This window comes from Phoenix dactylifera, chromosome 10, assembly GCF_009389715.1.
Source record: "Phoenix dactylifera cultivar Barhee BC4 chromosome 10, palm_55x_up_171113_PBpolish2nd_filt_p, whole genome shotgun sequence".
NCBI lineage: Eukaryota > Viridiplantae > Streptophyta > Magnoliopsida > Arecales > Arecaceae > Phoenix > Phoenix dactylifera.
The window spans coordinates 7916602-7941452 of record NC_052401.1 but is presented as its reverse complement, the minus strand read 5'-3'; the positions used below and the strand labels follow the sequence as shown (position 1 = coordinate 7941452).

Genomic DNA, 24851 nt, shown 5'->3' with positions numbered 1-24851 from the left:
TACCCCTCCCCCCTCCGCCGCCTCCTCCCCACCCTCCTACCCCTCCTCCCCTCCCCTCCGCCGAACAGAAGGATTCTGTTCGGTTGAGGGTTGCCGAACAGAAGCCTTCTGTTCGGCACTGGATCGCCGAACAGAAGCCTTCTGTTCAGCACCGTTCAGCCGAACAGAAGCATTTTGTTCGGCGATCCAGTGCCGAACGGAGCACGAAACGGAGGAGGAGGAAGGGGGTGTACTGAGAAAATTTCAAGGGCAATATGGTAATTACACTAAAGGTTAGTTTGGGTATTTTTTTTTTAATTTTTGGGGGGTGTCCTGAGCAATAGGGGGGGTGTATTTAGAACTACCCCTTCAAATTCCTCTCGATACCTTCCAGTTCCAGGCGATCCCTCCCTGGTTCCCTCTTAATTCTCTCGTTCTCCTCCCAAATTTCAATCCATATTTCGGTATTAAATCATAAAAGAAATCCCCATGAGATTGCCCGATCCCAAATCCATCTCCCAGAGACCAAAAACCTCGGATTTTGCTCATTAATCCGTGCAGTATTCGTGAGTTCTGGGAAGAATTTCCCATGAACCCGTCTCATATGTTCAGAAAAACCTCTTTAATCCATCTCTCTTAATTCCTTTGTAGCTTTGGAGTATTTTAGATGAAAAGAAAAGGATTTTGTTGGAGTAAAAAGGGTAAAAGATTCAATTTTGCTGTGTTTTTCCTATTGATTACCATCTAAAATTGACTCCAGGAGGGGAAAGATCCAATCTTTGTCACAATTTTTGGACCTCTCAATCTGAGAAGAAATGGGGAGGCTTCAAGGAAGATTTGGATCCGTCCTGAACAACAGATGGCTGGTTTTTGTGGCTGCAATGTGGGTGCAATCAGTCGCGGGAATTGGATACCTCTTCGGGAGCCTGTCGCCGGTGATCAAGAGCTCTCTTGGCTACAACCAGCGCCAGACCGCCAGCATCGGCGTCGCCAAGGACCTCGGCGACAGTGTCGGATTCCTCGCCGGCAGCCTTTGCGAGATCCTGCCTCTCTGGGCGGCGCTGCTCATCGGAGCGCTGCAGAATTTTATCGGGTATGGGTGGGTTTGGCTTATCGTCACGGGGAGAGCGCCGGCTTTACCTCTGTGGGCGGTGAGTCAAAGTGGATGAGTTTAAATTCATAGGTTTGATTGTTTCTTGGGCGATTTTTTCCGCTGATGTTCGTGGTCTGTCATGTTCTTTTTCTCAAGCGAAGCAGAAATTTGTCGAAGATGTTCATTGGTTTTGTTGTTTTGTGAACTGTGATATTGATTTTGTTGTCTGAAAACATACCTTCTTTGCTCTTTTCTATTACTTTGATAATTGAGATCAGTAGGGAATTTCTCTGGTTAAATTGGATGCTTCTAATTGTTATATTAGATGCCAAGCTTGCTTTTCTGGTCATTGAATAATATGGGAGTTCTATGATTGACTTTTCCTTATTTCTTTGTTTGGTCGCACTACTGCATTTTTTTTAAAATTCTAAATGGCTTTTTATGTTTGTTGAACTTACTTGAATCCTTTAATTATTGGTTCATTCTTGTTAAAACAAAGTTTCCCCCCAATTCTTGTGCATTTGGAGGAACTGGTTTTTGTCTGGCGAAATATTTAGGACTCATTGTTTTTTAGTTCTCTGTCTCCCTGGCTTAAAAGAAAAACAAAAAACAAAATCTTTTCTTTTGGTTGCACTGTAGCTTGTTGTCTCTATTCTAAATGGCCTTCTTATCTTCTCAGTCAAACCGTGTGCGTTTGTTGGATTTTACCTGAATCTTTTCATTATTGGTTCATTAAATGTTACGATTATTACTGTATTTTTTCCCGTACTTACATGTATGGGTTAACTGGACTTTGTCTGGCGAAATTTTAAGGATTCACTTTTTCTAAGTTCTCTTTTTCCCTGAAAGCGTTGGTAGGGATTGCACTGTGTTGCTTATTGATGTGCTTCAGGAATTTATCCAGCTTTGGGATGCTCAATTAGCTGTTCTGGGCAGTGAGTGGACTTGTGTTCATGGATTAAATGCACAAGCACATCAGTAATCTGGTGGCTCTGAGGAATATAATAACTAAGAATGAGGCCTTTGTCCAAAATTGTAGTCAATATATTTCCCAAAGATCATATTCATTTTTTTTTGTAATTTTTTAAAAATATTATAAATTATTTGCAGATGGAAACTGATTTTTCTGGTAGATTTTGAGTTTGATAGTGATTTGAGTGAAAGGCTAAGTTTGAATCCTTGCATGAAAGTGAGGCTTAGTGAAAGGCTCAAGGCGTTATATGTCAGCAATAAGTTGTTATCTTATGTGGACTTAGTGCTTGGAGTCAAGAGGTATATGAGTATATGCAGACACTAAATGAAGATGAGATGGGATATTGCAGGAGACACTAAAATAAGATGCAACTTTAATTAGGTTTTAGTCTAACATTCTGAAAAACCATTGAAGAGCACATGGTAATAGGATTTCTTATGGTAGCGATTGTTTTAATGTGGTTTGGTGACTGGTTGTCTATTACACTTTTTTCATTCCCTTCTTTTTTTTATAAATATTTTTTGAGTTCATTTGGATTACCTATAATATTGATCTCATTGTTATATGACCAGTAATTATTAGCTTATAGTTGCCAATTTTATGTCCTTTATTTATAAAATCGGTGATATATATTTTTGTCATAGGTGAATCATTCTCCAAATTTGATTTATGGAGTTTGTCTTCTTTCCTCTTTCATTGGGAGTTTTCTTGTTTGGGTATTAGAAAACAGTCAGTAGTTTTAAGTATCATGAACTGCATGTGTGATAAAATGTGACATTGGCCTCAATGGTTTGACACCCTGGCAGCCCCATGTTCCTTTCAGATATGGTTGTTATGTCTTTAATGCATAGAGAAAGTTAATTGCTAACTTATCTGTAAAAAAGCAGGGGGAAATTTCATTTCATTTCTTTCTAAATTCTTGATGTTCAGTGCCCATGTCGGCTGCACATAGCTTAAGTGCACATAGCTTACTCTGTTACCTTTATAGTCATCAGGTTTCTTAGAATGTTCCTACATTATGCAAGTTGTATTCACATATATATATATATGCAGTAAATTTTTTCTGGTTTTCTCTGAACAAAAAACGATCCATCATTCAATCTGATTTCTGTGGAGGTGATTGTATTATATGCAATTATCTTTTTCTGGTTTTCTCTAAACAAGAAAGTATCCATCATTCAAATTGATTTCTATGGAGGTGATTGTACTATCGGCACATTACCTATCGAGCTACTGTCTTTGATGATGCATGACAGTTATGTTTGTAAAAGGTTCATGTGAATTAGAAAGTAGAATTGGTCATTTTGCCTTCTTATGCAAGAAACTAAAAATCATTTCAAATGTGTAAATCATTAAGACAATTTAGTAATGGTTTAGAAAATGATGTGCACTTTCAAAATATTGTTTTTAATCGCACTTGGTTTAATAAATATATTTTTCTAGCAGATTAGTGTTGAAATTCTGCTATTTATGTCTTCATTATATCATCAAGATCAAGAATCTTATCCCTGACAAGCTTCTTTCTCTTTTTTTTTGGGTGGTGGGGCGGTGGGGGGTGGGTGGAGGGGGTTTAAAAGAGTTAGAGGTAGCTATTCTTCCCTTACATATATCACATGCCTTTGGAGATTAGCAGAATATTTTTTCCTAGAAAGTTGGTTGATCTATATTTAGTTTTATACTTTGTAGTTGTTATTTAGGTACAAGTAACTGGTATATAGTGATTGAAACTAAGTTTCCTGTTCTAATTTTTTAACTTATAATTTAGATTGCATTGCTGTTATTTTTGCTCGTATATTTGGTGATCAGAGTTTACTTTGATATCTTTTACATGCGTCATTTTGCTTGCAGGCTTGCATTTTGCGCATCCCTGTAATTCTCTTAGATGAGAATCAAATGAAATTGCTGTTACAATTTAGCTTTCCGTCGAAATTTTGATTCTCTAGTCAAGCTTGGACTTGTTTTCAGTGCTACTCTTCTAACAAAAGTTTGCTCCTTGTTAAATAATAAATTAGTCTAGTAATATGACACTCACTTTTATACTGCCAGCTATTAACATCCAGTCGGCATCAAAAGTCTTTTAGTTGCTGAGTATATCATTTTGTACATCATGCAAGCATGTTGTAAATCATGTGATATTTTAATCATGGAATTCATAGTTTATCCTGATTTGTTTTGGTAATGGGCAAGAAAACACTTAAAATTGCTGGTCAATCATGACCGTTTACTTCCAAACAAGAACAGTACCTTTTGTAGTTCATCTCCATGGACCATGATGCTTATGTTACAATGAAAAGTTTTTGAAGCTTTATAATATTTTGCACTAAATATCTAGCTACATGCATTATTTGTGACTTTTTAGTCATCCTTATTCTGACTGTTCCATTTCTACACTAATTATTATCAAGTCACTAGTTCTAGGGTGCAATATAGGAGTTCCAACAGTGTTTTATGAAGATATTTACTTTGAACTTTAGTAAATCCTGTCCTCCTTTTTGTTTGCTAATCCTTCTGTTCAGCTAATGACTGACAACATATTTTCCATCAGTAATATGTATGGTTAAATTTTTAAAACGATACATTAGGATGCTACCCCACTTTCAGATTATATGATTCCAAAAGTATTCATTTTTAGCTCTGCTTTTATCTGTGGTGCAGATGTGCATTCTTATTTTTCTGGGAAATAATGGAGAGACCTACTTCAACACAGCTGCACTGGTTTCATGTGTACAAAATTTTCCCAAGAGTAGGGGCCCCATAGTGGGAATACTAAAGGGATTTGCTGGTCTGAGCGGTGCAATTTTGAGTCAGATATTTACAATGATACACACATCTGATCACAGTGCTCTCATCTTTATGGTTGCAGTGGGACCATCTGTGGTAGTTACTGCCTTGATGTTCATTGTTAGACCTGTTGGAGGCCACAGACAAGTGCGGCCTTCAGATAAATCTAGTTTTATGTTCATTTATAGCGTATGCTTGCTTCTTGCTGCTTATCTAATGGTTGTCATGCTTCTAGAAGATTTAGTTAACTTGAGTCATATTGTGATTATTTTATTCACAGTATTGCTACTCTTTCTCCTAATATCTCCCATTGTCATTCCATTGCTCTTGACTTTCCATTTTGATGTTATTTCTCCTGCTCAAGAAGTTCTCTTGCCTGAGCCTTTGAAAGGAGAGACAAGTAAGTCAGGTCAATCTGAGGAACAAAATGAGGTTATTCTAAGTGAGGTAGAAGAGGAAAAGCCAAAAGAAGTCGACTTACTACCTGCATTGGAGAGGCAGAAGAGGATAGCCCAGTTGCAAGCTAGACTATTTCAAGCGGCAGCGGAAGGAGCTGTGAGGGTCAAGAAGAGGAGAGGTCCACGTAGGGGAGAAGACTTTACCTTGACACAGGCATTGATAAAGGCAGACTTGTGGCTTATCTTTCTCTCTCTTTTGTTGGGGTCAGGATCTGGTTTGACAGTCATTGATAATCTGGGCCAGATGAGTGAGTCGTTGGGTTATGATGATACTCATATTTTTGTATCCATGATCAGTATTTGGAACTTTCTTGGCCGTGTAGGTGGTGGCTATTTTTCTGAGATCATTGTGAGGTACGACTATTATTTCACTTTCTTCCATATCTTCCAACTCATAAAAGAAATAAATTGCTTTAGCACCTTATAGCATACATGCATCAAAAATTTTTTGTCTGTGCATGAAAATATCCAGATCGATCATTGCTGTTGATAGTTAGCAGAACTGTTAATATTTTAAGAAAAGCTTTAATGTTTCAGTGTTTCTTTTCTTGTTCCCTTTTTTTTAATTTAAATGCAACTTTCTTGGATATCATGGACCTTCCGGATACATGTAACAATTGATTATGTCAATAATGGTAGGTTCAGACTTATTCCGAGATCAAGTAGAAAATAGAAGTGAGAAAGAGGGGAGATGGCAATTTGGAGATGTCGATGGGATGTGACATGCAATACTTGAGATTGTAATGGCTCATGTTTTAGCAATTTCAACTTTAGGAATATAGAGGAGAAATAAGGACATTATAAAGACTATAAAGCATGCTAGAAAAAAGCTTAATTTGTTAAATATCAAAGAGTGACTATTAAATGAAAGGATAACAAATTTATACAAAATAAAACTTGCTTATTACAAATGTCATGTTGTTTTCGAAAACTAGATAATGTGGTACCCTAGGAGCATGTAGCATATGGATGAGACAGATACATATGATTACATTGGTGGAGTATGAGGAGAAACAGGTGACATCATTTAGAGATAAGCTGTTGAAGAAGATAAAATGGAACTTAAGAATTGCTATGATTTTTAGGAAAAGCCCTGTAGCTTTTATGGTATGAGAGGGTGGCATTTCATTGAAAAGAGAAGGAGAAAGATCTAGAGAAGTCATAGGAGATTCTAAGGCAATACATGTATCAGGAGAATTAATGATGGAATGCTATGGTTCTATTTACACCCAAAAATTAATTGGCCATCGACCAACTATAGAAAATGGTCAAAAATATTAAATCAATAAAGTCTGGTTAATTTATGCATGATATTGGAAAGGCTATGTTTGTCCACTTGTCACTCATACAAGAGGCCACTATTGGTAGTCTTATGCTGGAATTAACTTCTTGAAGGAAATTATTTCGACGAGGAGAAATTAGTCATGCAAGGAATCACAGGCAACCATTAAGGAGGCAGTTTGTAATGACCTGGGGCCTCATTGAAAAGAGCTAGACACAAGGTACTGCTTAGGTTCCTTAGCCTTGTATAAGTGCCCAAGACCTTCCCAATGCAAAACCAATGTGAGATTAAATATATGCTAGCATGGGCTCTCACATACTCCTATTTAAGCCCTAGCATCCTCGTCGCGCTAAAGGTATAAATTTAATCACACATCGATCAAGTTTAGTTATAAACACCACGATCGACCTATAGTCAGTCTCGAAAGAGCCCATGTTGTAGTGTCCCCTAATCTATATAAGCTATGTGCCTAATCCACTCTGATACCATTTTGACAACCTAAGATCATCCTAACTAAGATGTTATATGTGTTCCTTCAAGGTCTGCGGAACTGTCCCAAATCGCCTGTTTCGGGGTGTCCCGGGCTATACCGGTAGCGGACCAGGATGATTTCGGCATTGAAATTGAGATGCCGTCACCGGAGGGAGAGAAGGAGAAAAAAAGGAGGAAAAGAGAGAGAGAGCGGGGAAGGGAGGAAGAGGGAAGGAAGGAAGGGAGGCTAGCTGGGGAGCCTCCGCGCGGAGGAGGCGGAGGCCGAGGAGATGCGGAGGCGGGGCTCTGCCTCTGATCCCCTGTTTCGTTCGAAACAGGGGCCCAGAGGGGACCCCTTTTATTTTTGCATTTTTTAAGTTAAAGTCGGCAAACTTAAAAAAATGCAAAAATAAAAAGGCCCCCCTTCGGGCTCTTGTTTCGAACGAAACAGGAGACCGGGGGTGGAGCCCAACCTCCGTGTCTCCCCAGCCTCCGCCTCCTCGTGCAGAGGCTTCCCGGCCTTCGCCAGCCAGCCCCGGTCGGCATCTCTCTTCCTTCCTCTCTCTCTCCCTCCCTCGTCCGCTCTCTCTCTCTCTCTTTCTCTCTCGCTCTCCCTCTTCCCTATTTCCTCTACTGTGTCAGTACGGGCCTAGCACGGCACGGTACGGCGTGGGCCCGTACCGATTCATCCCGCTAGACAACCGGTACAGTGCCTGGCACTGGTTCTGCCAACGTTGTGTTCCTTGGTCCTATATAAATATCCAAGATTTGGAGATTTAATTAGTGAATAGGCCAATATGGGTCTAAACGCATGCTTGCATGGGCTCTCATAAAGTTAAGACAAGAAACCATACAAAAGAGGATAGTTACTGTTGAAAATAACCACCAATCTACAACATAAGAAGAGGAAGAAGGCTTCATTCGCTATCTCACTCTACATATGGACATTTGACTATCTCAATATAGATAAGGCTTTTATGCCTTTCGTATGTACCACGATGAGCGTCGAGAGGATTTTGCATCCCTAACCTTAGTCCAAAGTACTCAAATGTGAAGTCTTGTTCCACCTTGTAGAAGATTGAGCATTAAGAGGTTTCTGCATCCTTGGCTCTTATCAACAACTAAGTTCTCCTACACAAAAGCCATTCCACCCTAGAGAATCTATCTTGTACTCAGTTACTTTTCTTTCATGTAATTAATCTCTTATTGTTTAGTTTATTTACCTGTAGTTATTCCTTACTTGTTTTCTTTCTTTGCAATATTCTCTTCTTATTAGAAATCTGAAATCCTTTTACTAAAGCATATTGAACCCTATCTCCTTATCAATCTAATTCTACCAGTCAATCTAATTGATCTAGCACACCGGCATCTCCATTGACCCCTAGTTGATGTCGGGAAATATTTTTTGGTATTCCCAGTGGGATATAATAGGATAGAATGTCAAAGAAGAACAAAGGCAATTAGCCAAGGTGAAACATTCTAAGGGAATGATCATATGAGAATGTTGAAGCTCTAACCAGAAGTGGCCAAAACTTCTCAACAAGGCCACTGATTTGCCCAATGGAGAACACATAATGCTAAATTTGAAGGCCATGAAATGGCTAATGTATCACGTAGCAAGATTCTCTTTCATGATTAATTTATAATATTAACTACTGCTGCTCTTCAAGAAGTGATTTGGCATTTAGTGAGAATGATACCGTGTATAATTATCTAGTAAAAAATATTAGAATTTAGCCATTAGAAGATTTAAGCAACTTCAAATAAGATACAATGTATTTTGGCTAGATTATCTCAAGCTACAGAAATCTATTGTTAGTCTGACATAAGGTTATTCACTTATTGATTGGTCTCACGTGAATTGGAAAAATGGAAATGGTTGATTGCTTGAAATGGCCAAATCAATGGTCGTTACCAAAATATGCCCTATATGTAAAAACTCCTTGGGATAAATATTCAAAATATAAGATTGATTCATATAAATATTGATCGTATGAATATATCCTCTAATCTTAAATTTGGGGGCATATTCATTCAGAGTTCGTTCACCTAAAGATTGACCATAAGACTTTATGTCTAATTCTAAACATGGGACTAGGAGACATATTCATTCAGATCATATGGTCAATTCACCTAAAGATTGAACATATGATTATATGTTCACTAATCGTAAACACGGAGGGTAAAGATTGAATTACCAAAAAATTGATTCTATGGATATGTGTCCTCCAATCCTGAAAAATGGGGATTATAGTTATTTAAATGATATTGCTAGTTTAATCAAAACTCAACCATATAGGAGTGAACAAATTTATTGCAAGATCAAAAATTATCTAAAGATCTTGAACAACACCTAGAAAAAGTTAATCCTCAAGCAGCAAAAATAATTCAGGAGTATTGGTTGAATTTAATTGAAAGAACCAATCAACCAAATGCAAAAGTGAAAAAAAAAAACCAATAACAATTGATTGATCAAGTCCTGGAAAGGCCATTTGACTAATAATGGATGATCAAGGCCTCGAAAGGCTAATCAACCAAGGCCTAGAAAGGCAAATGGACCACTAAAGACTAATTGATCAAGACCTAGAAAGGACAATCAATCAATAATGGCTGATCAACCAAGGCCTAGAAAAGCCAATTGATCAAGAGAGATTGATCAAACAAAGCCAAAGAAGGCTAATCAACCAAAAATCGTCAATTGACCATGGAATACTAGTCAGCCAAAACATTTCTTCCTGTTGACCAATAATAATAGCATGGATCATGATGATCGATCATGTACCATCACTATTTTTTCTATTATTCATCATCTTACATGGTTATTAGGAGCGCATTTATTAAAGGTATGTGGTTGGTAACCATAAAGCTTTTTCTTTGTTCACTCAGCAAAATATATTGTTTTCTTGTTGACCAACACCATGGTCGATAGATATAGAGATAATTGATTGATCTTCAGTAGTGGCTTATTACCATGCTTGACTTATGATATATTATATTTAATCAATCATATATCAGCTTATGCATATTTGACTCAATAAAAATATCATTTTCATTAGCCACGAGGAGAAATGTTTACACTCAAAACTTAATTGGTCATTGACCAACTATAGAAAATGGTCAAAAACATTAGATCGATCAAGATTTGATAGTTAATTTATGCATGACACTTGGAAGGGCTATGTTCGGCCACTTGTCATTGATACAAGAGGCTACATGCTAGTTTTTCTGGAATTAACTTTCTAAAGAAAGTTATTTGGACAAGGAGAAGTTAGTCATGCAAAGAACCGCTAGCAACCACCAAGGAGGGAGTTACCAAGAGAAGAAACCAAACAAAAAGGGTACTTATTGTTGAAAATAAGTACCAATCTGCAATATAAGAAGATGAAAAAAGCTTCGTTCCCTATCTCTTACCCTCTGCACAAACTCATGGGCTATTGATGACAACACTAAAATGAATGAGGCTTCTATGCCTCTCTTGTGTACCATGGCGCGCATCGAAAGGATCCTGCATCACTGACCTTGGTCCAAAGTTCTCCAACATGAGGTCTCATTCCGCGTTGGAAGAGATCAACTGAGTGTCGAGAGGATTCTGTATCCTTGATCCTTACTGGTTTATCCAGTTCTCCGATGTGACGATTGTTCTATCCCGGAGAATATCTATCTTTTACCTAGTTATTGTATTTTCATGTAATCAATCTTTTATTGGTCGGTTTCTCTGCCTGTGAGTTATTATTGCCCTTATTGCTTTCTTTCTATACATGTTCTCACCTTATTAGAAATTTTCAGTCCTTTCACTAAGATCGAACCCTGTCTTCTGATGGACCTAATCCTACTGATAGACCTAATGGATCTGGCACGGCAGCATCCCTGTCAACCACTAGTTTATGCTTTTCAGAAAACAGGTTCATAGGCTAATAGAGGTAGAAAGAAGTTTATTAATTTGCAATAAAGAATGTGATTTAGCTAATAAGAAGTGTGCTGACTTTTATTGATATATATGATATGGTTCTTTGAAAGGTATTAAGGACATAGCTAAGATGAGGGTGAGGAAACCTTGAAATAGAAATCATATTGGCTGGATTTACAATAGAGGTAATAAACTGTTAGAGGAATGTGGTGAAATTAAGCCATTAAGGAAGATGGAAGGGTATTCCTGAACATTACTAAAAGAGCACTTCCTAAAGGAGCACATATTTAGGAAAATCACAAAGAACAGTAAAGATAATAAGGCTTTTATAAGAAAATGGAACAGTGAGGCATACAGATTATGGTATTATGAAGAAAAGGAGAGATAGGTTTGTTATATATGACAGACATATTCAGTGAGTTTTTAAGTTAGTAAATTCCAAATTGCTGGAGAAGTTGAGAAACTTGATTACAAGAAAAAAGAGGACTGTGTAAAATTTTAACAACCATCATGGAATTAAGCTTATAAACCACATAATGAAGGTATAAATTGATAGCATTTTGAAAGAGCAACATTGAAAGTTTTATGTTAAGGCTATTGTCTTGCACACGCATCTGGTGGAATATTAAAATGAAGTGATTAAATTTTTCCTTTTTTTTTGTTTGGTTAATGTGAAAAAAGTATATGGTACAATATTGCTTGTGTTTAACTGTGAGCATTCAAAGTAATGCTAGAATTTCATTTGTATGCAAGAATTTCATTTATGTGGCATTAAAGACATGCTTTAACACAATGTGGCAAGGTTGGTGCTAGTTTCTAGTTGTATCTACCTTACGGATTTAGCATCCCTCTTTGATTTGCAATACTTGTGACGTATGATTGAATAACAAGTTCTAGTTGTTTTTCCCACCAAAGCATGTATAACCTGGAAGCTAGTTTGAAAATTAGATTTCATTAAGTTTAAAAAAGTTGGTTATGTAAAAATGTCTACATCTTCAGGGAAGATGATACATGTTGTGGTTAATGGTATAAGCCAACAGAAAAACCACTAAAAATATAATTTCCAGTTGCTCATGCGTTTCGCATGTATTTCTTGCTTCTTTTTAATAAAAAAAAATCCTGCATATTGATTTTAATTTTATCACATGTTTCTTACTTTTGTTTCGCAAGTTGCCTTGTGCAGCCATGTCTTTAAGATCAGAACAAGGAACAAATTGAAGAAATGTATGACAGATTCTTTTTTTTGGGGAGAAATTTGGTGGGGACGCGACAACTAGGGTTCGAATCTTGGAGCTCTCCTGAGTGGAGAGGATTGTCAACCAGCTGATCTAATTCTGGTTGGCTGAAATGTATGATATGTTGAACATAAAATTACTTGACCTAATAAGATTTTGGGTCTAATTTGTATGTAAATATGAATATTATAACTACTGTCTGTCAATATATGTCATATCTTTCATTGATTGCAACATTTTGCATTTATGCATCTTCTGAAACACCTCTCTGGCAATATTACTAATAAAACTCTTATTGAAATCCATCACTTGCTAGATCTATCAAGTCATCTTTCTGGTCACTGGGTGATCTATCCTCATATCCTCGTATTGAACTAACAACATTGATTATTAATTGATTAGAATTCCTTGATGTCTGTTATCTCTAATAACACACTACTCTCCCCGATCAGGGACCATGCTTATCCAAGGCCAGTAGCTATGGCGATGGCTCAGATTCTGATGGCTATTGGACACTTCTTATTTGCCATGGCCTGGCCTGGAACAATGTACATTGGAACATTGCTGATTGGACTTGGATATGGAGCTCATTGGGCCATTGTGCCAGCTGCTGCCTCTGAGCTATTTGGCTTGAAAAACTTTGGAGCCTTGTACAATTTTCTCACTGTGGCCAATCCTGCAGGTTCACTGATCTTCTCAGGTCTAATTGCTAGTGGTATATATGACTACGAAGCAGAAAAGCAAGCACACATGCATAATAGTTCAACATCTTTGCTTCAGAGTTTACATCATGATGCAAGTTTCCAGGTGGAGGAGCCGCTAAAATGCAAGGGGGCCATTTGCTTTTTTTTCAGCTCCTTAATTATGTCAGGATTGTGCGTCATTGCAGTTATCTTGAGCCTAATTCTTGTTTATAGGACCAAGATTGTCTATGCCAATCTATATGGACGTACTCGCACATGAAGTTTTCTTTCAGGAAGAATATAGTCTGTACTTAAGATGCCTTTTTTTTCTTCTCAGTACCATCAAGCGTCAAATTATCCGATTCAGAATCCTGATTGGTGTTGCATCCACATTGCAATGTCAGAGCCAGTTTCTCCCTTATCATCTATAGCTCTCAGGCAGCAGAATTTGCTGGAAAATGGAGATTAATGAAGCCTACATAATGTTTTTTGTTTGTTCTGTAAAATTGTCATTTTATTTGTGCAGGCATGAGATGTCATGCTATCATTGTATATTATCTTCCGGAGCTTTGTTTTTTTTTTTGTTTATTATGTATTGTAATTTGTAGTGTCATTAGTATCCATTGTTTTATGACATGGAATTTGGTTGGCTTCAAAATTGGCATCTGCTAATATGTAATGGAAAAAGGTTTTGAGGCTAGCCTCATGGGGCTGGCCCCAAATCTTGAAGCAAGGCACCATCACAATTAAAACATCAAAGTCCCCATCTCTCTGCACTTCCAACATATTAATTTTTCCAGGCACTACCATACAGAACAAGAGAGATTAAAACAAACCATAGTTCCATGCCCGGGCTCTGCCGGTTGGAAAAAGAAAGATCTTGTGCATTGCACATTCAGGACTCTAGTTTTGACGAGTAATCATGTGCAGGACTCTAGTTTTGATAAGTAATCTGGTTGCATTTTGTTCAAAGTCTTTTCTTTTATTGACAGTTTTCCTCTGTTCTTTTGCCCATTTCCCTCTTTCTTTTTGTACTACAATAGGCAAATTTCTCTATGCTGGTTTTGGAGAGGATTAATAGTCTAGCAGCAGCACTTCTTCTCCATGGACAAATTAAGATGCACTTCTTCTCTATGGATTAATTAAGATGGTTTTCTTTAATGTACATTATTTTCCTTTTTATGTTTGACTGCTTCTACAAGGAGAACTAAGCTTGCAGCCAACTTACAGAGTCTTATCTTGTAACTATAGTTTTTCTTAAATTTCCTTTGCATTCTTGGAATACATAATTGCATTGCAGGTACTTAGTAGGCTCCTATTATGTTCTTAGTTTTCTTCTCCAGCCTAAATGGTTTTGATCTATTCTGTGCCAATTCCAATACCATATATACTTGACAGGTTTAACACTGCATCTGAGGCCATAAACTTGGATGTCTCAAAACAAGTTAGTTTGTGTGTGGCACTTTGACACCAGGAGCAAAATGGAAGTATGATAGTTGTGTATGGACTTGCAATGGAGACCATCCCTTACCGACGAGATTTCATAGGTTTTCAGCTCACACATTCTGGATGGATAATTCAGTGGTAACTTCTCATGAACATCTAGGTTCAGCTAAGCTTCAATTCTGAAATAAAAGATGAAAAGATCATTCCTTGATGCAAGAAAAAATTCATGGACAAAGAGACTTCTATTTTTTTGAGATAGTACAAAAGGGCTTTTGTTCAACAACTAGCTAGTTTATCCACTGTTGAAATGACACAGAATTGTTGGCAAGTCAGCCACTACAGTAAGCCTAGCTGCTGATCTATTTCTTGGAGTCTTCTCACATTGTGAAATCAAAATCAGTTATTAAAAGCAATGCTTCAAACTGAAGCTGTATGGTTACCAAGCAGTACTATCAGTTCTTCCTAACCATGCTGACTCCAAGCATGCAACTAGTGTCTTGTATCCTGACTTTAAATCCAATTAAGATAGCACTTCTGAATGCATTATATGAGCAAGTTTCTTGAATTTTGTCAACTTAGAGATATTGATGGTTCAGTGGGGGATTCTATCTATGTTCAAAAAAGCTCTGTTTTATTCCCTCTATATTATACAGAAGAATTAATGTAACAAAGGAATGGTAATTAAATATAGTCAGCCTCACAAGAAAGTACAAGTAATTTGGTATTATCATACAAACTCAAAAATATTTGACACTGAATAAGGAAGTTTTCCTTCACCAACACATACTAGCATATATATATATATATATATATATATATATATATATATATATATATATATGAATTATGTGTAGTCTAGTGAAGGGAAACAATACCCTGGTAAGAATAATAAGAACAATAATTTTTTTAAAGATTATTATTAAAGTATGAAAAATGATGTAGAGGGCCCTAAAAGCAAGCAAATGGGTGGGCCCACAAGTAAGAAAACTCCATGCTCAGGGGTTATGGAATCTAATGGGTGGCTCCAGTGCTCTCTCCCCTAGACCCAATGTCCAAGTTAATCTAACTTCAAAGGGTGGAGCCTCTAACCTTTCACCCTAGTTGATCTAACCACCAGGGTAACCCTTTACCCTAACTTGGATGCAACTTAACCCAACACTCTGCAAGGGCTAAAAGTCCTAAAGTTTCAAAGCCTCCCTTATTTGTGGGTCCCACATGGGGTATTTATTAGCATGGAAATCCTTCACATGTGCTGTCCTGTTGACCTATGTATTCTAGTAAAATATCAAAAAGAAAAATTAGGGATTCTTCTCTATTACTTATAAACAGAGATCAAATGTTATTTAATATTACATTCAGATTTATAGTAATACTCATATCAAATAATAAGCATTTTATTTGATACTTTCTTAGTTGGAATTATAAATTGCTACAAAATGACCAAAATGGCAAACCACCCCTTGGGTTAGGAGTTAACCCTTTCTTTCATCTTACATGAATAAAGGTAGGTTAGGGTTAAGGGAAATTTTTTTTAAAAAAAATAGCAGGTTGGGACCTTTTTCTTTATTTTTCTTTCTTTTTCCTCCATAGGTATTTGGTATTTGGGAATTTTTGTTTTGAGGTCTGAGGGGGGGTTTGACTAATGGTGTTCAATTTCCCCCCCCAATTTTAACATTTTGGTGGGAAAAAATTGGAGTTTGAGGGCTTCTCATGCGGCGTCGCGATTCAAATTCCTCCATCTACGTGGATTCTAGCCGAATGGGTAATCGCTCCTTCCCTTAGATTTCGTTCGCCCTATCTCCTGAATCTTTTTGTACCACCGGCTGTGGTCTCTGGGCGGAGATCGGGCCATCTAGGGGTTTTAGGTTTTGAGCTAAATAGATCGGAATTTTCCGAGCCATCGTCTTTTAATTGCTTTTCAAGACCAGTGATATTTGTGAAGTGATCGAATCTTAGTTTTCTGTGGACTTCTCGGTGTTGTTTGTGCTATTTATTTGCTGTCATGTAGGGTTTCGGTTTTCCAACGGCATGGTGCTTTGGAGATCCGAGATCCTTGGAGAATTATGGATTTTGGGACTTAAGAAGGGTGAGAAAAATTTGGGTCTCTCTGTTTGTTAGTTTTACGAAATGGAAAGTTACATTTTTTTATCATTTTTTAAGCTTTGATGTTCTTGTGAAATGTGATCTCACTGTTGCTTAATTGACTCTTTTATTTGGTCTTCTTGATTGATAGATATGTCAGCTTCTGATTTGAAAACAATCCACCATCAGGGTTTGAGAATTACTGGTCTTCTGATTTTAGATTAGGGATTGATGGGTGAGGAGAGGAACTGAATGGTTGATATTTATGTGTTTTTACTTGTTTTCATTTGCATTGTGCGCTTTATATGTCGTGTTTGCAATAAGTCATAGAAGCTGAAATGATGGATTTTGAAGTTTTTCTTTTAATCTGTTTTTGTATTCACTGCACTTCATATTCTGTGCTTATGGTAAGTTTTTGAAAGGCCGAGTGATGAGTCCAATGAGCTTTTACTTTGTTGGGTGCACATCTTGCTTTATATGTCGTTCTTGTAATAAGTTTCTGAGAATCTTAATAAATGATCTTCATATTTTTGTTTGCTTCTTGTATGTATTACACTTATATTTTTGTTCTTGTAGTAAGTATTTGAGAAGTCAAATGCTTAATCTTGATGTGTTTCTGTTTGTTTCAGTACAAGTACACTTTGTATTTTGTGCTTGTAATAAGTTTTGAAACCTGAATGATACTCTGCATGCTTTACGTGCTTTACATTACAATTTACATTTTGTGCATGTACTTTGTTTTAGAGAAGCTGAACAATTGATCTTAATATGTTCTTACTCGTTTTGGCACTTTGCACTTTGCACTTTGTAATTGCATTAACTTTTCTTTTGGGTTTTGTGTTGTTTTGCTGTTTAGGATATGGGAGAATTTACTAGGATCAATTGGTTTCAAGCATTGAAGAATTTATTGTTTCAGTTAGTAGAAGTGTAGATTGTGCTGTTGTTTGTCTTGAATGGGGAGTTTATACACGGGAAGACCATTTGTGTGAGGATAGAAGGCAGATAATGGAATGCAATAGGGATGAGGCCCTTAGGGCAAAAGAAATCGCTGAAAGGAAGTTCAGTGCCAAGGACATTGTGGGTGCTAAGAAGTTTGCCCTGAAGGCCCAAAATCTCTTTCCATCACTTGAAGGTATCAACCAGATGATAGCAACTTTTGATGTTTATCTCGCAACACAAGTGAAAGTAAATGGAGAAAGCGATTGGTATGCAATTCTCTGTGTGAATGCTTCAGCCGATGAAGAGACTGTGAAGAAACAGTACAGGAAACTAGCTCTCCAGCTTCACCCTGATAAAAACAAGTCAATAGGTGCTGAAGGTGCTTTCAAGCTTATTTCTGAAGCATGGAGTGTTTTGTCTGATAAGAGTAGAAAAATTATGTATGATGAGAAGAGGAATGGAAAAGGATTCCAGCAGAAAATTTCTCAACCAAACAGAGATCATTCTGTTCCTAATTCTTCCAATGGTTTCTACAGTTTTGCCCAGAACACAACATCCAGTAAAAGAGCTCGGAAGAGTACCAGTGGTGTGGCTCAATCTGCTGTCCCCCCTCCATCTCATCCATCAAAACTCGATACATTTTGGACCTCATGCAACCGATGCAGGATGCAGTATGAGTACCTGAGAGTGTACCTCAATCACAACCTTCTATGTCCCAAATGCCATCAGGCCTTCTTGGCTGTTGAGATCAGTGTTCCAACTAATGCACCTAATTCTTCTGTTTCTTATTCAACTAAGCGGCACCAACAGAATTCAAATCATAGTTCTACAATGAAGAATGCTTATGGTCATGAGAATAACTCTGCTTTTCCAGCAACAGGACACACAGGATTCCAGTATGGAGCAAATGTTGACTCCTATAGCAATTCAAACTTCCAATGGGGTTCATTTTCTAGTTCAGCTGGTGTTGCTAGCTCAACAGATTCTGCTGCTCGGGCTGCAGATATGATTCATCAGACATTTGAGAAAATAAGAAGAAAATATGAAGAAACACAAGCAACAATTAGATGGGAAGAGGTTCCTCGGAATAAGAATTATGTCTCAAATAATACTCTTGGTGGTTCTGGAAGTTATAATGCTAGTGCAAGTGGCAATGCATATGAACAGGAACGACCTACTTCTAAGGTTGGGAAACCTGCAAAGAGAAGAAGAAATAATGGTGGGGACGCTGGTGTGGATCGTGGCAGAGATGGAACAGAAAAAATGGCGACAGCGACTGGAAAAACTGGTGCTTCTGAACTGGAAAGGGCTAATGGTGTTTACGGGGATTTTGGTAAGGCCAGAGTGACTGGTAGGCAGAACAATTTAAGCAGGGTGCAAGTTGACATTAGGAGTATACTGATGGAGAAGGTTAAAGTGGCAATCCATAAGAAGTTGGAAGAATGGAACTTGGATTCTGCAACCAAATTGACAGAGAAGGACATGTCAAAGCAGAAACAAAACCAAAAGGCCAGTGAAAATGTAGCAGATACGGTTGTTGGGGATGCTGCCGATCAGAACCAGTTAAATCACTCCGGAATTGGCAAAAAACAAATTCCTGGTATCAAGGATTCCCCTAATGACCGTAGTGTAGATTCTGATAAGAAAGTTACCAAACCTATATCAATTGATGTTCCTGATCCTGATTTCAATGATTTTGACAGGGATCGTACAGAAAGTTCTTTTGAAGGTGATCAGGTATGGGCGACTTATGATAATGAAGATGGTATGCCCCGTCTATATGCCCTGGTTCAAAAAGTCATCTCACTAAAGCCTTTTAAGATTCGCATGAGTTTTCTCAATTCAAAGTCCAATAGTGAATTGGGTCCGTTAAACTGGGTTGCCGCTGGTTTTTCCAAGACATGTGGAGATTTTAGGGTGGGGAGATATGAAGTCAGTGATACAGTCAATATATTTTCTCACAGAGTTAGGTGGGAGAAAGGTTCTCGAGGTGTTATTAGAATTATTCCTAGAAAAGGTGATATCTGGGCACTTTACAGAAACTGGTCTCCTGACTGGAATGAGCGCACACCTGATGATGTTATATACAAGTATGAGATGGTGGAAGTACTTGATGACTATAATGAGGAGCAAGGTGTGTCAGTCACCCCCTTACTGAAAGTAGCTGGTTTCAAAACAGTATTCCATCGACATCTAGACCCGAAAGAGGTTAGAAGGATCCCCCGAGAAGAGATGTTTCGTTTTTCCCATCAGGTTCCTTCTTATTTGCTTACAGGTGAAGAAGCTCATAATGCTCCAAAAGGTTGCCATGAACTAGACCCAGCAGCTACTCCTTTTGAACTTCTTCAAGTAATTACAGAAGTTAAGGAAGATGCGGTGATGGAGACTGCTGAATGACAGACATTTAGTTGATTGTGGAGTCTTTAGGTACATTTGTTGACTTTCTAATGTCAAACATAGTGGACTTGTCCCAGTATCCAACATTCATTGGGCTCCTAATTTCTATCATGTCATGTTTTTTCTCTTTTGGCTGAGGACTTGGATTAAGATGCCAGGGTGAACTTCTTGTCATCATTGGGCATCTCTTAACCCCAATCTTCTCTCAAAAAGGAGATTATTTGGATGAGATTCTCAGGCATTGGTTTGCGGACTTGATGCCATAGCCTCATTATGGTGTTTCCACCTTTCTATGATTCCCAAGGTGAATGCCTTTTTAAGTACTCGTTCCAGCTACTCGATTTGCCAACACAGATAAAATTCCAGATGTATCCCTACCTTGTGTGTTCATTTACTTGTTCTTATGTATTTCTTGGAGGCATATGCCATCATTTTCTAATATGTTTGAACTTCATGATTCCGATTAAAGGCTGAAAGCTCATTCAGATTTTATGATAATACCAAGTCACTATTCCCAGTGGTGCTTTTATTGTGCTCATGTTCTTTGTCTTACACGGAGCCTAATATGTGAAGGATTACATCTGTTGGCATTTTTAGTTACAACTATGGTTTTAATTCAGTTTCATAACTTGGTATGCAGATATATATATTGATCATTATTGTCATTATTTGTCAGTTATTGTCAACAGGACCATTGACTGGTATATTTTCAAGTCAGAAGACTCGAAAGACTGATTTCATGCATCGTTTATGTTATATTTTTTATGCCACTTGTATGTGTTCCAATCTTCATATCTTTTGACACGTATTCTTAGTTTTCCCTTTGTCAATCATATCAAGTATTTGTGTTTGTCCAGAGCATCACAAGTGTATTTACTCCAACATATATAGAGTTTCCTGAAAATCTAATCCAATTTGTACATCATTTTAGCAACTTGGTCAGCAAGTTGTATTTGGGTTGGTTTTTACAATATTAGAGGTCTATTTTTGTAAAGAATTACTTTACTGGCCACCAACAAAGAACAACCAATTTTGTTCTTGCATATTGTGCGCTTGATTTGCATAAGTGGAATCCTTTGTTACCGATGTTAAATTCTCCTACTCCTCTTGAATTGGCATATTGCTTGTATTTTTCCTTATGATTGTTACACTTCCGGAGCAGAAGACCATTATAATTGCTGTTCTTTCTCTTGTGCTATGAGATACACTTAGCAGTAAGTTTTTGGCCTTTTTTCTTTTTATGGTTATATAGACTATGCAAGTGAACTGTTATGCCTTGCTTTTCTGGGGTTTCTTCTATGGGACTGAACTTACAGGAGGAATGCTTGAATGGAGCTTATATGTTTGTCCTTTGTTCACCTGCTAGTGGACTGACTAGTTGGTAGAGGCGTGTTTATTGAGTGACATAATTATAATATGACAATGCTTTTGGACATTGTGCTTCATGAATCCATGAGACCATGTCCATGTCCATTTCTCACATGCATAAGCCACTGGAATTAGCTCAAATATGTAATACCTAACTATGGCTGTGGTAGAGCATGTCATGAAATTATCATGGATGTCAAATCATAATTCCTGGTATTTCTGCAATTTCGGCTGGGGTTGGGGTGGTGCATGTGTTTCTATCTGCGAAGCACATACTCATTATGCTTGGTTGTGCAGAATGGTAGTCACATTGTTCTGTGTTTCTCTATTGAGTGGGCTTGGCATGCTGAGGCTTAGCATGCTAAACATGGACTTTCAGTAGAAAATTAATTTTGGTTCCATGTATGCTCCAGTTTGGAAGATGGAACTGTAATAGTTTCATTTCTCGTTCGTTTTAGGTTCAGTCTTTGGAGAAACTTTCGTGTTACTGTCCATTGCAAGCGAGGTCCTTTGACATGATTCTTGCGAACACATTCCATGTCTGTCAGTGTGTGCTTGATTGGCTTATTGGGATATTTTTTTGCTTGCAGACTGACAAGTAGTTGATCATTTGAACATGGGCTTAAGATGCTCAACTGTCAAAAATTTAGGCTTCAGATGCTTAGCTTCGAAAGATTGACTGTAGTTGTATGTTACAGTGCCACCCATTATTTAATTTTATGGACTTGAAAATGTGGGCACGTATGGAGAACAGATTGTTTTCTTTGCAGACCTCAAATTTAAAGACCTCTCTACTGATCCATTGTTAGGCCCTGCGTTTTCTGACTTGTTACTCTTAAATTATCTATCCAGATTATATAATCTACCCTCATGTTCCCTGATTATTGATTGGAAGAGTAGTTAATATGGTTGTCCTGTAGTTCGTACTTATCTTTTCCTTCTATTAGTTTATTCTGTTCAGGCAAACTGTAACTAGTACAGCACCATTGCAAACTTGGACTTTCAGCCTGGGAACTGAATCAGAGGGGCTGGCATTTATAGTATGTTCTATGATAAGTTGAAGATAACACTTTGTTTGGAATATATTCTGAGGTGGAGCATGATAAAGATTTAATTATGATGCACCCAATTGTCATAAAGGCAAGTTCTTGCTGCTCGTTGGTTACTTCAGACAGCTAGCAACTGCCTGAAAATGGAATGGAGTGCCTGTCTTTAAACCCACTTAGCTATCTACCCATCAGTTCTTGAAAAGCTTGGAGTGCTGCAAGCTAGGTTTTTTGGGTCATGCAGTGCCTTTAGTAATTTTAGTGTCGTCCTGATAACTTGGGAAAAGATTTCTTTGGAAAGTGCGAGCTCACCAAGCTGGTAAAGTTTGGTGGTTGGACCATGGATGGGTTGATATGCTGCACTCACCAAAGGCTGGAGGGTTAAGGGTAGCCAATTGCTTATGGATCACTTTTATTAAGATCATCATATCAAAAGTTAAGATTTTTATTTGTCTTTGGGATCTGCAACTGATGAATATAGAAAACTTTTCTGTGTCTTATTCTTTTCTATTTCTGGAATAGCACAAGTTATATTTTAGAGTATTCAGTGTAAAACCCTTCTCAGAGACTGCGGGGATGATAAATGGTGAAGCAATTTCACTTTCCAATAACATACTGGCTTCAGCATGACTATTATTAGTGATCTGTTAGTAATTCAAGCACTTCCAGATTTAAGGCATGATGATCACATTTAGAAACAGGTTAGTAGGATCCTGGACTGCATGTCAAAGAGCTTGTGTTACATGGCCTGAGTGCTTTGTCAGTGGTTATACTCCTCCGAGACTCCTCCATAGTAGTTGTATATATGGGTGGAACTCCCTCCTGTTACTAAACAAAATAAAAAGAAGGAAAAAGGAAGAGCAAAAGGAAAAAAGTGGTTGTTTTACTGTAAACTATCCAGTTCTGTTTGATGGTCAGATTGCACAGTTTGAATGTTGAGGCATTATGATCCAATTTGTGACTTTACGTCATTGAAGCATCGGGAGTGCCAATATGCAAACAATAACGGGTTAGTTCCATTTGCCGGCCAATTGAAGTGTAGTTTCCACTTTGCTACAGCGTGGAATCATTAGAATTGGACGAGACCAAAGGCCAAGATTGGAGAATTCAGCCATGCTGTTACCTTCAAAACCTCAGGTCCGAGGTGATTTAATATCCGAACAGGTTTGCTCATGAGTACTACTTGGTGCTTAGCTCGGGGTAGAAGGTTTTAAGCCTTGTCATGTGTGCCTGGAATTTTTCTGTATGGTTGCAAATGGACCAAAGATGGTACACAAGATCAAGATGTATGATGTATGCCTAGAGGCTCGATCGAAGAGATGATGAAGCTAAGTGCTTGATGCCAAGTCAAGGAGGCAATGGAGAACAGGAAAATGGCCAACGATTCAAATCAACCAGGTCCATTCTGGGGACATCAAAGTAGAGCTGTCTGCAAGACCAAAGCCAGACTACTCTTTTTAGAATTGAGGGGGTCTGGAGTGGGCTTTCTTTGTGACTAGTCTTTTGAGGCAATCTATTTGTAATTAGTCACACAAAGCTGATTGCCTTCAGGTCTCACATTGTATTCTATTCAGTGGCATAAATTGGAGGTGATTTCTTAGGTGAAGCATAAGCCACTATGTTGATGGTGTGGAGAGTAACCAGTTACTTTTAGGCTAGTGGATGTCTTCTAATTCCCACATATAATAAGATGGGTGCTTCAATTATAGGCATGCTCAAAGGAGAGGCAAATATATCTTCTAATTAGTAGTCATCTGCATGATTGCAGAGATTTTGAAAGAGGTTCTCTGCCATTTTTTTTGGGCCATTTGCATGTGATAAAGCAAGCAGTCCACCTACCAAGGTAAAGCCATATTGTAGTGGCCAGAGTTGTCTTCTTCCCACTCAATGTCTTTGACCAACGCGTAAGTCCTCCCACCCCTGTTGTGTCAGTGTCATCAATGATGAACTTTTGCAAAGGTGACTTTAATGTTCTAAAGCAGGGACCTATTATAAAACCCAAACCCATACAGGGTAACAGGAGAGGGGTCACATTTGGCTGACCACCATGAGACTGAATGCGGTGTCATCAAATGACTTTTGATGCTTGTTTCACCAATCTGCTGAAGTTCTGCAGATCCCTGTCCTAATAAATCCTATACTAAGGCTTTCCAAGGGCTGATAGGGTATCATGGAAGTTTCACATGTAATATAAGTGGGTGCTGCTATGTTACATGTCTGCTTAGAAAGTCTTTGCCTCTTCTAGAAATTGCATGCACCTCTCCCATCTTTTAAGAAAAACGCTATGATGATTACAAAAAATTAAAAAAAAAAGAAAAAAAAAATACTGTGATCATGACCTTCAAAAAAGTAAAATAAAAGAAACCTCAATGCTCCCTTGTTTGTGGGACCAAGCATCACATACTGGTGGTCCTTGGAAGTCAGAAAATGATGTTTCTTGCAGGAAGAGGAGAGTATAGAGATTTTTTTAAAGGTTGTTATCATTGCACCGCTCATGAATTCAGTTTCCTATGAAAGGTATGCCTCCTTTTCCCTTAGTTACTTTTCTATTAATTTGTCAAAACCCAGCAAAATAGAAGGTTATTTTTGCTTAAAACATTGGTAATACTTCAGCTTCAATGTCAACATACAAGGGAAAAGTCTATCAGCATAGAGGAATGGCTCATAACATGTAGGAAGTCTAAGGAGGTGACTAACCACACAGTCAAAGA

The 24851-nt window shown here is 37.8% G+C and overlaps 2 protein-coding genes across 4 annotated transcripts; both read left to right on the top strand.

Annotated features, from left to right (window-relative positions):
• Nucleotides 1-373: 373 nt before the first annotated feature.
• Nucleotides 374-13493, top strand: LOC103713702 (protein NUCLEAR FUSION DEFECTIVE 4-like). Of its 2 annotated transcripts, none has more exons than XM_026807187.2 (3): nt 374-1072; nt 4701-5638; nt 12632-13493. In XM_026807187.2, the coding sequence occupies exons 1-3, from the start codon at nt 839-841 to the stop codon at nt 13140-13142; spliced, it is 1683 nt and encodes a 560-aa protein (XP_026662988.2). In that variant the 5' UTR covers nt 374-838; the 3' UTR covers nt 13143-13493. The 2 variants fall into 2 exon arrangements, with proteins under 2 accessions (XP_026662988.2, XP_008798934.3); XM_008800712.4 differs by having other exon boundaries at nt 374-1130.
• A 2367-nt stretch (nt 13494-15860) lies between these two features.
• On the top strand, nt 15861-20264 carry LOC103713704. Of its 2 annotated transcripts, none has more exons than XM_008800713.4 (2): nt 15861-16070; nt 17247-20264. In XM_008800713.4, the coding sequence occupies exon 2, from the start codon at nt 17396-17398 to the stop codon at nt 19724-19726; it is 2331 nt and encodes a 776-aa protein (XP_008798935.1). In that variant the 5' UTR covers nt 15861-16070; nt 17247-17395; the 3' UTR covers nt 19727-20264. The 2 variants fall into 2 exon arrangements, with proteins under 2 accessions (XP_008798935.1, XP_038986885.1); XM_039130957.1 differs by lacking the exon at nt 15861-16070 and adding an exon at nt 16085-16394.
• The last annotated feature ends 4587 nt before the right edge of the window (nt 20265-24851 follow it).

Bases quoted from the DNA above. Each gene is read 5' to 3' on its own strand.
- LOC103713702 (XM_008800712.4), top strand. From the start codon at position 795: ATGGGGAGGCTTCAAGGAAGATTTGGATCCGTCCTGAACAACAGATGG. The intron at 1,131-4,700 runs GTGAGTCAAAGT...TCTGTGGTGCAG, and splicing joins CGGCTTTACCTCTGTGGGCG to ATGTGCATTCTTATTTTTCT. The intron at 5,639-12,631 runs GTACGACTATTA...CTCCCCGATCAG, and splicing joins TTTTCTGAGATCATTGTGAG to GGACCATGCTTATCCAAGGC.
- LOC103713704 (XM_008800713.4), top strand. From the start codon at position 17,396: ATGGAATGCAATAGGGATGAGGCCCTTAGGGCAAAAGAAATCGCTGAA.